This window comes from Podarcis gaigeae (assembly GCF_964106915.1).
Source record: "Podarcis gaigeae genome assembly, chromosome: 5".
Classification (NCBI taxonomy): domain Eukaryota; kingdom Metazoa; phylum Chordata; class Lepidosauria; order Squamata; family Lacertidae; genus Podarcis; species Podarcis gaigeae.
Genome location: NC_139681.1, coordinates 27868717 through 27883456, shown reverse-complemented (window position 1 = coordinate 27883456; position 14740 = coordinate 27868717). Strand labels below are relative to the sequence as shown.

The window sequence follows — 14740 nt, the reverse complement described above, 5'->3', positions numbered from 1 at the left end:
GCATTCACACTTAGTCCTTGCAACAGACACCGACGGAAATATCTCCAGTTTTCAAATTTAATCCACCTAAATCTAAGACACTGTGAGAGATGGTGGGTCTTTGCCCTCCCCTAGTGGCAGCTAGAAACCACGCTTGTCTTTTTAGAACAGTGGGTTCCAAACATTACTATTATTATTTTGCAGCTGAGCTTGAATGCATTCTGCATTTATTTAACATCATATTAGCTAAATTTTCCTGGAGGAAAACAAGGTGACGGTTGCTGCACTTTTTGCAATAGTGGCCTTCGCTAGCCAACCCCCAAGAACAGCTCCTGCTCAAAACGCCTCTGGAACACCTGTGGGTTGCTTTCATAGGTATATTGTGTGGCTTTGGAGACTGGCTAGTATTAGTTTGCCTCCTGTTCGGTGCCTAGCTGTTGGCTCCACTCCCTGTCAAGAAATCCACAAGCTTCCATTTGGCAGCAATGCCTCCAGCGTTTACTTTAAGGTGGCTCAGGGTTTCCCTGAGGCGTGCTGAATATAGTTGCACTTAACTGAGGATGTCCAAAGTGGGAAGGGGAGCTCCACCCTAACTTTTAATGTTCCTAGGACTGGCTCTGGGGCCTCCGCTATACAGCTTCAAATAAAACGTTTAACTGTGCTTTCAGTGCAATATACAATGTGACAGTAGATGGCGATGGTGAGCCTTATGGAAAATTCAATGTATTTTTAAAAACACTTTAAAAAAAAAAGAATTTTCAGAACGGTTTTTCTATGTGTGCAGATTTTACCCATGTTTGAGGGTGCTCTTGGCAAAGTACCCTATTTGGACCTCCTTCCATCCATGTGGGTTGGCCCGCTTGAGATTCATGGAGAACTTATTTCACACTATGGCACAGTTGTGGGCTTTTCTTGTTTCGTTTTTAGCTGTAGGAGATGGCAAAGCTTCTGAGAGCCATGTTGTTGTTTTTCCCTGGCACCCATCATCCCACCTCTCCAATCCCCACTCTGATGTAGTACCAGTTCACTGTGGGGAAAACACAATGGTAGCCACTAAAGAGAAATCTTCCAGGGTGAAAGCTTTGAAGAGGCAAGTTTCCGTGAGGTGTACCCTGTTGGTGCCGTGACAGGAACCCAAGGTTGCTTCATGCTGACACTAGATTTGCATGTGCTTGTCAAGGACATGAGGCAAAATGGCAACCCACCCCCTTGCAGTCAGAATAATGCTGAAGACTCTGTAGCCTATACCTTGTTTATTTGACAGTGGAGCTGTATTATATTATTTCTTGGGAGGGCTGTTGCTTCTTTATAGCCGCTCACCTATAAAGGAAGCTATGTGCAAGCATGTACTTAACTCCTCCCTTTTCTTTTCAATTGAAAAAAAAAACAAAAAACAGTCAAAGCTTGCAAGTATAGATGTGGAAGAAATTTAATTGAGTTCACATTTAAAGGCAAATCTACCAAATTCACACTTTGGAAACAATACACAAACCAGGAAACAGCCATCTTTTGAAATTTGCACTTCTCTGAATGTTACAGCGCAGTTGTGCAGCCAACTAATGTTTACAAAAAATGTACTTACTGAGGTAAAGTCTGCATAAAAATGCATACATGTGTGAAAAAAATAACATACAAAAATGCATTATATAAGGCACCATTGCCTTCCAAAAATGTGTACATTGTACAAAATTGGATATTAAAAATTGTATATATTAGGAGAGATTTGCACTAAAATGCTGATGAATTATTGGGCAGAGCTTTTTTTATTTTTTTAAAATCACAATCTGACGTGAAGAACTGAACTTAAGTTTGGAAACTGGAAGAAACTGAAACTGACAGATTCCGTACTTGCGAGTCAAGACTTCCTTCTTTGGCAGTCTTTGTTTTGGCCATGTAATTCTGGATATGCCTCTCTTCTTGTACAACACTGGAATTGAGAGCAGCAATACATACTGATGAAATGGGAGGACGTTAACGAGAAGTAGTTGGCACAACTCTCACACTGAAATTTGAACAAGGTTGCTTCCTATTCCTCACTGTTTCTTTCTGAGTCTCACAGAGTTTACAGGGCGGGTGAGGAAGAGACTGGATGACTCTTCCCTGAAAACTGTTTGCATGCACAAAAAATGCTGAAGTACAGGGAAAGTATTTGAATATTTTTTTAAAAATATAGCCTTAGGAATTACATTTTAATTACATTTAGCTGCGAAGGTAAGACAAAATAACCAGAGTTAATCAGGTTTTGCTAGGGGTTGCAATGAAAGTTTTATCTACTTCCTGAGGATACAATTTGAAATTAATCCTGTGATGAACATAGGGTTTATTCTGATTCTTCAGAAATTTGTGCTCTTTGACATTCAGGGCCATTTAACATGTTCTAGAAAAGGTGGAGGCTGGGATTGACCACATCTTGATGATGATGTTTAAAGCCTATTTTCCTGCCAGAAAGTACATAGTAATTGTACCTTAGCAGTGCAAAATATTTTAAAGGAAGCTGTTGGTCTTGGTCTTTGTAGCTCAGTCCTTTAACCACACATCAGTAGGACCACTCCCTCTCACATTTGATCATGCCCCCCCTTTTTTGAGGAAAACTGTAATAAAGAAAAGTTATGAGGAACAGTTGAGGGAATGGGGTAGGTTTAGCCTGGTAAAGAGGAGACTGAGAGGAGATGTAATAGCCATCTTCAAATATCTAAAGGCCTGTCACATAGAGGATGGAACAAGCTTGTTTTCTCCTGCTCCAGAGGCTAGGATCCAAACGGCAGAGGAAGATGGCCCAAACCAAAGGATTCACGTTACAAGGAAGGAGATTCTGACATCAGGAAGAACTTTCTAATGGTCAGAGCTGTTCAACAGTGGAACGCAGTCCCTGATAAGGGGATGGATTCTCCTTTCTTGGGTGTTTTAAGCAGAGCTTAGATGGCCATCTCTCATGGATGATCTAGTTGAGATTCCTGCATTGCAAGCAGTTGGACTGGATGACCCCCAGGATATCCAACTCTACAATTCTATGATTCCATGATTCTATGACTTCTCTTCACCAGTCAACAATGTGAACCCAACCAAAGTTTGTAGCAGACACTTGCATGTAGGCCTGACCTATTGACACCTGCATCTCTCTGATCTTTTTATACCCCTACCTACATCTTCCCTGATGGGCCACATTTTTTAAAAAAAATTGTAGAGAAGCTATGCTTGCACCTGCCTTATGAGATATGCCAGTTGTACAGGAGTCCAGCTTTCTGGTATATTTGTGCCACCACATCTGCTTTTCATTCTGGCTAGAGAGCTCCAAGCCAATTATCCAGCAGGGAGAGCTTTCTCATCACCCTGGGCAAGGGCAACTTGCTTTCCTCACATTTTCACGAAAATGTGTGCATCTGAACCCCAAGTGGCTTAGTTTGTAGGAAGGGGTAGGAGATGGAGCAACAGTCCCTTAAGAATGTCACTAAGTCATTCCAAAATACAACTCCAAATAGAACAAAGATTTTTTTAAAAATCAATAATGGCAGGATATAAGGGAGAAAGGAAGAATAGGAAGGTATGTCAAAGAAAACAACAACAGTGCTGATTAACCAATGCAAGCACTTCTCATTAGTGAGTAGGTGTGAGGTGTAAGGGATACCCAGGTATCTCGTGAATGGTGCCTTTGGGTGGTCAAGGAGGATGGCAGATATTCAGGGGTACCATGTTGCCTATTTGTCAAGTTCAGCCACGAGGAGCAGCTGGATAGGCTTGATCCGTTGGGACAGACCCACATCCTTAAACGACAACAACAACAAAACACCCTTTTTTGAAGCCCCAAACATATATTTCAGAGCATGTGCTGCACCACCTTTCTGTAATTTAATGAGACCTTGTTGGAGTTCTGTGAGGAATTTAATGAATGAATTAGAGAGTGCTCTGAGGCTTCCTTTCTTTCTGTAGGAGCAGGTAATTCCAGTGTGCTTCAATGTTGTGCTATAGTAGGATGACTCAGTTTGTCCTGGTGCAGAGGACCACTCTGCTTTTTAAAAGAGATCTCCAGATGCACTTATGCACGGCTAGTGTTCTGGCCATTCTTTCTTCCAGACCTGGAGCGAAGTGTGTCTCCAAGTTTAATTCAGAAAAACTGATGTGTCTCAAGTATCGGAAGTTTGGAAAACACTGCTATATTTATACCATTGGGGGAGTAGGTTGGCTTCTTTCTGCATTACTGGCAAAGGGCTCTCATCCCATAGCCATAATCACTTTTTATTTGGGAAAGAAAGTTGTTGGAAGCGCTAAGGGAGTTTTTGTAGCAGCAAACACGGAGTTACTGAAAGCAATTGTCCTAGGAAAGGTAATACTGCTAGGTGCTGAAAAATAATCAGCAGCCCAGAGAGCATCTCTGAATTATTTTTAGCTGCTCGGTGTTTATATTAAGAACAAGAATGAGCTAATGCAGAGGCAAAGTCCAAAAATGACAATGTGAAGTGCCCTTGACATTGTGTATATGGTGCCTATTATTTTTCTTCACCTGATATATGTAGGTTTTCTCCCCCTTCAGGCGTTTGGCTCATGATGGATGTACATTCATCCCTGCTTGTGCGTGCATGTGTGCATGCACAAACACATGTGCATGATCAAGCTGAAGTTAAGGACTTTTAAGTTCTTTGATTTTGTTGGGGAAGATTTTGTTGTCCATGGCTTAACCTGCAGCTCTTTGTGGAGAGCCTTCATTCTAAGGGGTCAATCTATGCCAACTTGGTCCTTTACAAGACATTAGCAAAACAGCTGCCCGGAATGGAAACCGGTGCACAAATAGTTCAGTATCTAATTTGAACTACCCCATCTGCAAGGACATTCCCACTTGATACATTGCTGTGCAAAACAGATGGTGATGACCTGCTGAAAATAAAATGTCCGCTGTTCTTTTTTAGTTTACAACACAGAAGCTGAGCAGTGCTTTTATGAAGGAAGTTTGGTTACTGTTCATTTGTTTTACTATGAGGGCCTCTTACAGATCCTTCAAGTGTCCCTATTTTCCAGGGACAGTCCCAGATATAGAAGCCGTCTTGGTTTCTGATTTGACCCCGGGAAGTCACATTTTTCCTCAGGACATCCCTATTTTCATTGGAGAAATGTTGGAGGGTATGGAGTTATGTGACCCCCTTGAGCTAAGGAGATAAGTAACCATACAACCTCTAGAAGACATCTGAAGGCAGCCCTGCGTAGGGATTTTGTTATGTTTAATGTTTTTTATGTTTTTATATAAGTTGGAAGCTGCCCAGAGTTGCTGGGGCAGCCCAGTCAGATGAGTGGGGTATAAATAATAAAATTATTCTCCAACAAGACGTTCTTGTTTTCAACCTCTTTCTCTGGTTTTATAAAAGTATTGCAGAGTTGCATTTGGGGGGAAATAGCAACAGCCATATGGCCCAAGTGTTTTATCCTTGAGTAGATCATCTCCCAGCTCTGAGTGTATTAAAAATACCTTTCCCCCCCCACCCCTCCCTCAGGTTGTTCTTCCCAATATAAACAAGACTTCCATGCAAGCAGTTCTGGATTATCTGTACACCAAGCAGCTATCATCCAGTCAGGAGTTGGATACGCTTGAATTAATTGCACTGGCAAACAGATTTTGCCTCCCACACTTGGTTGCGCTTGCAGGTAAGGTTTCTCTCTTTTTACAGGTGTCGCCTTCAGCTTCCTGCCAATGATGTTAAAATTGTCAGCTGTTGTTTTTCCCCCACGATCTTTGGGCAAAAACAGACATGCAGTGTTTCTTCCTAAAATCAAACTGCAGTACATATTTTCAGTTAGAAAAACATAATTGCTTCCTCCACTCTTTTTCTGTGCTGAGTTAATTTAGCCCACATTCTTGTGTATGCTTAAGCAACAAAACACAAATAAGTGTCTGCAATTCATAATGCCCATTAGGCAACTTGATTACTCTTAATTGAAAGAGCATGAACACTAAAGTTTCCATTGCAAATTCCTGTTTTAAGGGTCTAATAATGGAGCTTGGGCAATTTTAAATTAATCCAGTTCAAGCACGTATTGCATAAAAGAGCAGTCCAAGTTACTTTTACTGCTCTAATCTGATGGTTAATTATTTTGTTAGTGATATGATGATAGTTAATTCCAATAATTGCTTATTCCCCCCCCCTGCCCTCCAATTGTTTCAAAGAGAAGTGGCTGGAAGCAAGATTGTTCCATGACTTTAAAAAAAGAAATCTATATCAGCCCAGATAGTAGCATTGTTTTTCCTTGGGCAGTCTTGCAATGGATGAAAGGCAGTTAAAACAGGGGCTGGAGGGAGCTAGATTTATTCTGCACAGTAAACTGGTTTGTGTTTCTCTTCAACCCCAACAGAGCAGCATGCTGTGCAGGAGCTTACCAAAACATCAGTGAGTGGTGTTAGCATAGATGGAGATGTGCTGTACGATTTGGAAATAGCCCAGGTTAGTATAATATATTATCTGTGGACACATGGGGGGAAGGGAGGAACTCCCTGATGATGAATGTGTAATGCTTGGAAGTTTGCTGTTTCCCAAGGATCAAAAGAACATTTCAATTTTTAGAATGCCTCTGTGATGATAACCATGGTTACTGGGAATTGATACCTTCCCACCGACCTGCTATTTCTTTAGAAAAGTCAGTACATCATCTTAGGAGACACATGTTCCCAAACCTGTGTTTGCTGAGATAATGCAGGGGTGGGGCATCCATAGGAGAGAATGAGAGTGGTGCTTAACTCTTTCCCTGCCCACTGATTCACCCCTACAAATGCACACTCATGCATTTCCCTCTCTCCTGTGGAGTTGGAAGGCGCTGCATCACACCCTTTATTCATGTAAAGATTATGGTCTAACTAAGACCCCAGGATCCTTTTCACAGGTGCTGTTGTCAAGCCAGATGCCCCACATTCTATAGTTGTGCATCTGATTGTTCCTACCTAAGTGTGGAACATTACATTCTACAGTCAGGTCATAGGTCTGTAAGGCCTACTATGACTGGCAGTGACCAGGATTTCAGACCAGGGTATCTCCCAGTCTTACCTGAAGATGCCTGAGACATTCTGCATGCAAGGCAGATGTTCTGTCACTCAGCTTCAGCCCTTCCCCAGCAGCTTTTTCAATTAATTTCTGATTGTGAATCCATCTGCAACCCTGAATCAAAGTAATTAGCTTTGCTCTGGATCCCAACTTTTTTTTTGGAGGGGGTGCTGTTGCACTTTTGATTTTCAGCCCTGCTGGTTCCATAGTACTGTATCTGTGGCTTTGTCAGCTTTTGTAACATGCCACTGTGATCTCTCAATCCCTGAGTAATTCTCCCTTGCCTTTAACTTCAGAATTGTTCCACATACTGACTGTTAACTCTACAGAATATAAATTCAGTTCACTTCTTTTCCAGTTCCACAACGCTAACCAGCTGGCGGCTTGGTGCTTGCACTATATCTGCACCAACTACAACAGTGTTTGTTCCAAATTCCGAAAGGAAATCAAAACTAAATCTCCTGGTAAGGCCGTTTAGCAGGCTTTCTCCACCTTTTCTTCCAACCTTTGTACATCTGCCTTCTCTTTATTCTAAAGATGGGAGGGGGCTACAAATCAAGTAAATTTACATGCTCATACATGCATTTTTGCATTATTTCATTTGGCTCCCAAGACCGAGGTTTTCATTGAGCTTTTGGCAAGGTTTGGGTTGGCAGAGAACAATGGGAAGGGAAGGGAGTCTCTATGGTGTTGTCATCTAATTATTCAGACACAGGGCACCTTGAAATTTTCCCATGCAGTGGGAAGCAGCAGGAGCAACCTCAACATCTTATGCCCATTCATTTTCACACACACCCCACCTTTAACATGAAATCCTTCTCACCACATTAGGTGAGATAGGGACCAAGCATAAAGGCCAGGAGGCAACAGGTAGGAGCTGCATCTACCATATCTTTCCCTGCATCAGGAGCCATGCCCAGAGTTCTGTTTACCTGTATTAGGCATCCTGCTGCCGTGTGTGATCCTTTGGTTTTAAGATAATCTAGGCCTGGCTGAATTGACCAAAGTTTGAATTCAAGTTGGAAGGTTGCAAAAAGTGAATGACGGCAGGAAGTGAATCGGAGGTGAAGTTTGTCATAGATGGAACAGAGGTTTAAGAAAGGGCAGACAAGCACATATTAATTTGGGGATGTGTTTACAATTAGTTAAACTGTGGCCTGAAATCCCAAACTTTTGTTACTTGATGGTCTTTGTGGCTTTCACAAAAGACGTTATGGATATGGCTTCAAAAGACAACCCTACTTGTCAGGGGTCAGCAAACTTCTTCAGCAGGGGGCCGGTCCACTGTCTCTCAGACCTTGTGGGGAGCAGGACTATATTTGGGGTGGGGGGATGAACGAATTCCTATGCCCCACAAATAACCCAGTGATGCATTTTAAATAAAAGCACACATTCTACTCATGTAAAAACACAAGGCAGGCCCCACAAATAACCCAGAGATGGATTTTAAATAAAAGGACACATTCTACTCATGTAAAAAAACGCTGATTCCCGGACCATCCGCGGGCCGGATTTAGAAGGTGATTGGGCTGGATCTGGCCCCAGGGCCTTAGTTTGCCTATCCATTTACTAGAGATTGAGATGCATGTGAATTTCATTGATAGCATTGCTCTCCTCACCATGTAGTAGTAGTTACATGAGAATAATATTGCTTTCTACTTAGCCCAGCCTATGGATTTGAAAGGAATTGGTTTTCCTCCATTAGCTAGGGGGGGGGGGGCGGAAATATTGATATGCACTGGATTTGTTTTGAACTTCCTCTTTTTTATTTGATCGTTAATACTTTGCATTATAAATATTGATAGTACTGTTTAAACATCAGGAAACCTGCCTAGAAGCGTATTCAGTGTGGCAGCAGAATTATACCTGGCCATCATTCCCTGAGGGGTGGCTGCCTCTGGAACCATCTCACTTCCACTTACTGGATGTAACATCAAAGCATTATATGCATGCATAGGCTCAATAATCCCTTATATTTATCTGGTAATATCTGGGGTTATGGATCACAGGTTGACATTAGATTCTTCACACGTGTCACTTCACACATGGGTTCCTTAGCCCATGTATCACCTCCTAAGAGGATTTTTTATTTTTTGCTGCGCTGCTAAAATTCACCATTTATTTTTTTAAAAAATCAGACTTGTCTCACAATCTGTCTGACATCAGAACAGAGCTATTATATATTGCTGTTGTGTGTGTACTTCTTTTATTTCTGCAGCATCTCTTATCGTTGCAGAGTTCGAATTTCTATTTTTAAGCTATTGTATTCTAGCATTTTATGTTGTTTTGTAAATACAGTTTGCAAATACCTATTTTTTCAGTTTCTTTATTATCTGAAAATGCAAAACTAGAGAGAGGAGAGCTTAGTTCTCCATCACAGATTTGCAATTACACATATTATCAGTAATGTACCATGAGAACTAGAAACATGTCATATTTATTTGAAAAATAAAGCCTGAGATTTTCCTGGATTTTTGCACAAGAATTCAGATTCTGGTATGTAGAAGTAACAGTCCTGGATATACTGAGTTGTATCCAACATAACTCTAAGTAACTACTTTTCTTAACTGTCTTGATGCCATAAAAACTAATTTCTAACTATTAGCAGAATTAAAATGTTGTCCTAGTTACAGAATTCATTAGTTATTTGGGGACTTCTTTGTTGCTGTTTTTAATACAGATAATCAGGAATATTTTGAGAGGCACCGCTGGCCTCCTGTATGGTACCTTAAGGAAGAAGATCATTTCCAGCGTGTTAAAAAGGAAAGAGAAAAAGAAGACATTGCACTGAATAAACATCATTCAAAACGAAAGTGGTGCTTCTGGAATTCCTCCACAGTTGTTGTCTGAGAAAAGGAGAGGCAAACCTATCAATAGAGCGGCTTGGAGAACATTTATTTAGAGGAAGTCTTATCATGAAGGAGAGCACCTCAGTCCACTGAGAGCCATTCTTGTACCAGATGCCATTGATGTAAATGGGAGTTCATTTCAATGGTGCTTCCACCGAAGTTTCTGGTGGGTTGTGCAGAAGATGTTTGGGGCACTTGTTTTTATTCCACCTGTGTGCATTTATCATCTCTAAGGTCAACAAGCACAAGCTCACCTGAAGTGGGTGTGAAACTGCTCCTTAAAATGTCAAACGTTTGTTTGTTTATTGTTTATAAGCTAAAATACTGTATAAAATCAGTATTGGTTTTCTTTTTCTTTCTTTTTTTATACAAACCGACAACAAATCCCAGCAATTAATATTTCAATCTCCAAAGTGGACAGTATTTTGTGCTGCGCTGGCTCACCAGATGCAGCTTGTCACGCTGGCCACGTGACCCGGAAGTGTCTGCGGACAGCGCTGGCTCCCGGCCTCTAGAGTGAAATGAGCGCACAACCCTAGAGTCTGGCAAGACTGGCCCGAACGGGCAGGGGTACCTTTACCTTTTTTATGTATGTGAAGGTCTTTATTTCAGCATTGTTCTTTCACAGACCACAGTTATTGTGGAACTCTTTGATTTAGACTATGTTTCTTTTGTTTCCTCTCTTGCAAGTACAATGAAATATGATGAACATCTCTGACAAACCTCCCTGGCTTAAATTGCCATCCTAGCAACAAACCAACTCTTGCTAGGCAACTGGCTTCCCACCCCCCACCCCCCCAATTCTTTTCAAACATTATGTATTCACAACAATTAGATCCTTATTCTTTCTGAAGTAATGGGATGTAACATGATCCAGTGACAACAAAGTTATACAGAATTTATATCTTTTTTTCTCCAGCTGAAGAATATGAAGTGTAATTTACCTTTTCAGCTGCACCCGATGTATTTCCAGTATTTGCCATGTAAGGGAAGAATGCAACAGCCGTGTGAAATTTAATACTTCCTCTTTTATGTGTTCCATGGCTTTCAATGTCTTTATTTTCAAAAGGACCATTTTAAAATAATTAGAAGACCTCATTACGCTTATGTCTTTATCCACTGCAGATTTCCTAGGGACCTAAACCTAAAGGCAGTAAGACTTTTAGTTAATTACTTGGTTTGTTTCTTAATAGTTGTCTACGCCTTTTAAAGAAATATCTGTATATTTAAAATTGTTTGCTTGCTTGTTGAATATTCACGTTATGTAAGGGCTGTGGAGGTATGTTGATCCCTTCCGTTGTATTCATATAGGAGCGACCCACCCACCTATTCACTATCAATGGTGTTCTGGCCCAAATAATCTCCGAGCACCGAAACAGACATGATGGCAGCGTGGGCAAACTGCTTGCCTCTGTAAGATGTTCCATGTGCATCATCAGGCATCAATGCGCTTTGAGCTGGTCCATCCAGGGGTAGAGTTTGCACCCCAGAGGTCTGTGACGGATACACCACAACTGTGCCGCCTGTAACAAAAGAAGGGTTTTTGCAGGCACCACCAGTCAGGCTTATATGGAGAAGCCCATTACCCATGGCTGCTGTCATGTCAGTAAGGTGTACAAGTATGTCTTGCCTTTTTAAATATGCTGCAAAAGATATCCCAGGAAAAGCTCCCTTTCCCCCAGAATTTTTTATTAAAAGTTTTCACAATACAATAAAATTATATCTAGAACTAATGAAGTAAAAAAAGAGAGAGAGAAAAGAGAAATGACAGAAACCTTTTTTTGTTTTAATAATGCATGCACAGCCCCACACCAAGCTTACAACGCTTTGAGGCTTTTCTGCATCAGGTCTTAGCAGTAAACTAGATAATTCCTTTCCAAAAGAGCCAGTGTAGTGTAATGGGTGATGTGCTGGACTTAGGAGGCTTGAGGTCAAATCCCTGTTCAGCTGTGAAGCTTACTTCTATGACCTTGCAGCCATCGCGCTATCTCTCTCTCTCTCTCTCTCTCTCTCTCTGTCTCTCTCTGCCTAACCTACCTTACAGAGCTGCTGCGGGGATAAAATGCAACATGCACTCCATTTGGATGCATAGCAACTGGATAGCTCAGTTGGTTAGAGTGTGGTGCTGATAACACCAAGGTTGCAGGTTTGATCCCTGTACAGGACAGCTGCATTGCAGGGGGTTGGACTAGATGATCCTCAGGGTCCCTTTCAACTAAACAATCCTATTATTCTATGATCTCTGTCCTCTGAGCTACCTGGGGGAAGGATAGCATAAGAGAGCTTTTAAAGACTGCCTTTCGAGCAGGGGAACATTCACAGCCAGCAACTGATTCCTCTCCCCACCTGCCTTGGTTTATGCACCTAAACGATGGACTCCTAAAATTGTTTTCCACTCACACCAGTTTTGGTTTGAAGCCTGTCCCATCACTTTCCTTCCCTTATCTTTGGCAATAGCCCCACTGGCAGTGATGCTAATGTTCAATAGTAAATGCACTACTACATCTTATGTGGTGGCATTTCATTTTGTGTGTGAAGTGTTTGAGACCTAGCCTAGACTTTGCTTTGGTGCCCCAGCTGTTTCCAACCATGTGGAAGAGCAGCATGCTGGGAGTTTCCTAACCCCCACATTGGCCACCAATTAATATGGAGAATTAGGGAGGGAAATATTTAGGAGGCGAGTATTGCAGCCTGGAGGCGAGTAAACACTATGAGCTGGCAGTGTGGACAGAGGTGGCATCTTAGCATGCCCTGAACTTTGCCACAGAAGATAGTTGTGGTTAGAGCTATGAGCATTGTGCTTAGGCCAGGGGTGGGGTGGGAGCAGTGGCAGAAGCTTTAGAGGAAAAACAAAGAGTCGCATATTCGTGCTATACATATAGTTCTCCAGTCAAGCTTATCAACTGCATTTTGTTGGTTTCCTTTGTTCTCTCCTGCAGGTACCTCAACGTGCGCTTTAGAAGAGCTGTCCCATTTTCTGTTCTTACTAACCCAACCTTGAGTCCAAACCAGGTTGCTAAGGACAGGAAAAGTGGCAAAGCCCACCCAACTTTCCAAAATAATCCAGATTCTGGGTGATAGATGAAGGTAGAACCTCTGGCGAGGACAGTAAGAAACATGTTTCAGTGTAGAAATTAATGACCAGCTCCATTTACCCAAAAGGAGTATCATTGCACTCTGATAAAGGGCTATGAAGCGAAAAATGACTGCAAGGTGGATGGTATATACTGATGGTCAGCAGTAGTGTGTTCATCATTAGCAAAACCACCCTTCATGAGGCTCGAATTTCATGTGGAAGGAGCAGACTTGCTATTTTAAGCCTGGGTCCGTGAGGGCCTCCTTTGTAAAGCAAAAGGAGTACCCTAACGGCAACCTGTTGTATCCAATATTAGGCAGTGATGGGGGGGAGGTCCTATGGAGAGAGAGAAGGGACAAAGTACACAGGCGGCACAAGGTGAGGGAGCTTAGCTACCCCTTCCCTGTGCAGCAGTTGATATTTGCTATATGCATGGGTTGGGGGCAGATCATGATTTAGACAAATGGGTCTGTGCCATTCTGTGTAGATTGAGGCTGAATTATATTAGCAGGTTATATGTTTTGATAAGTATTACTATAAGTTTTACAAAACCAAAGCTTCTCTATGATTGTAATCTTGCCAAACTGACATGGACGTGCATAAATGAACCAGGGGTATATGCAATAATAACCAGCTGTATTAGTTATCAGCTACTGTAACCAAGTGGCTGGTTCATTTGGTTTAATTCTGCCTTTGGCCTTTAATCTTGGTGGGGGGGTTCTTTTTGTTTTATTTTGCAAAAAACAAACAAAAAAACAACCTCAATAAAAATTTGTTTAGCTATAAATGTTTCCTGATTATTGGGTCTAGTTTCAAATCATCACAAAGAACCCAAAATATATAGCCAGAAAGTATTGCATGTTGAATATTTCAGGGCGGGTTTATTCTTAACAGGTCAGGGAAGAAGAACACCAAGCTAGAGTTTGCACATCATCCTTTTCATTCAGAACCAGTGAAATTAACTGTTCCATTGCTGTTCCCTATATAATTTTTCTCCCCACCAACATCAGTCCCTTTGTGTTCAGGGAACCTCTGAGTCCTTGAAGCTTTATTGAGAGAAGACAGACTCAGCCTGATGTTTTGCTCTGACTGTAGAGTTCTACAGTCTCCCAGCCTGGCTTTCACAACAGTGTGGGGTTGTTGTTTTTTACCCCTGTACTTTGCTAGAATGGTTATGCCCACCTCTTCACTGTCATCATTCCAGGACCTAACAATTTCACCCTTACATGGCAATGGTAGGATCCCTCCTGTTCCCTAGATATTCTACATTTGGTGAGCAGGCAGAGGAGCAAGACCGCACTAGCCTGCTTTAAATCTACTTTTAGGCGAGATGGGGTTCTACCTACTGGTTTCACATTTGACCACATGCATGGAAACAAGCGGGGAGTGGTAGGCCAATCCTCTTTCTCGAGTGTATTTGCTCTGTGCACAATATGCGGAAAAGCGGGACAAAATTTTGTCCACGTTAACACTTGACACACACATGCACACACACAAACACTGCTTGACTGTGATGCAGCAGAATTGCACCTCAGCATGATGCAGAACATTGCAAGATTATGCATACTGATGGAGAAAAGGAATAGGCAGCTTTTCTTGCTATAAAAATGCAAACCCATGGCTTTCCATGCTCCCTCTGATTTTAAAACAGCTGCGTGTGGTTTTTATAGACTGTGTGTGTGGACATGCATGGGCAGATACAAAGTAGAAAGCAACAAGAAACATCCTCCATTTTGGATAAGCGGACAGATTTCACTCCTAGTAGCAGACAGGTTTGTTGCAGTTTTATAGCGTACTATGTATTTGTCTCTAAAGTG

At 41.8% G+C, this 14740-nt stretch overlaps 1 protein-coding gene across 7 annotated transcripts in view; it reads left to right on the top strand.

Annotated features, from left to right (window-relative positions):
- The window catches only part of RHOBTB1 (Rho related BTB domain containing 1), a 59590-nt gene extending 45880 nt beyond the window's left edge, over positions 1-13710 (top strand). For all 7 annotated transcript variants that reach the window (XM_083740400.1, XM_083740399.1, XM_083740401.1 and 4 more), the window contains 5 exons: positions 5460-5610; positions 6316-6404; positions 7357-7462; positions 9679-10274; positions 10416-13710. In XM_083740400.1, the coding sequence (XP_083596526.1) occupies positions 5460-5610; positions 6316-6404; positions 7357-7462; positions 9679-9848 (516 nt within the window). In that variant the 3' untranslated portion in view covers positions 9849-10274; positions 10416-13710. The remainder of the gene's footprint in view (positions 1-5459; positions 5611-6315; positions 6405-7356; positions 7463-9678; positions 10275-10415) is intronic.
- Positions 13711-14740: the final 1030 nt, after the last annotated feature.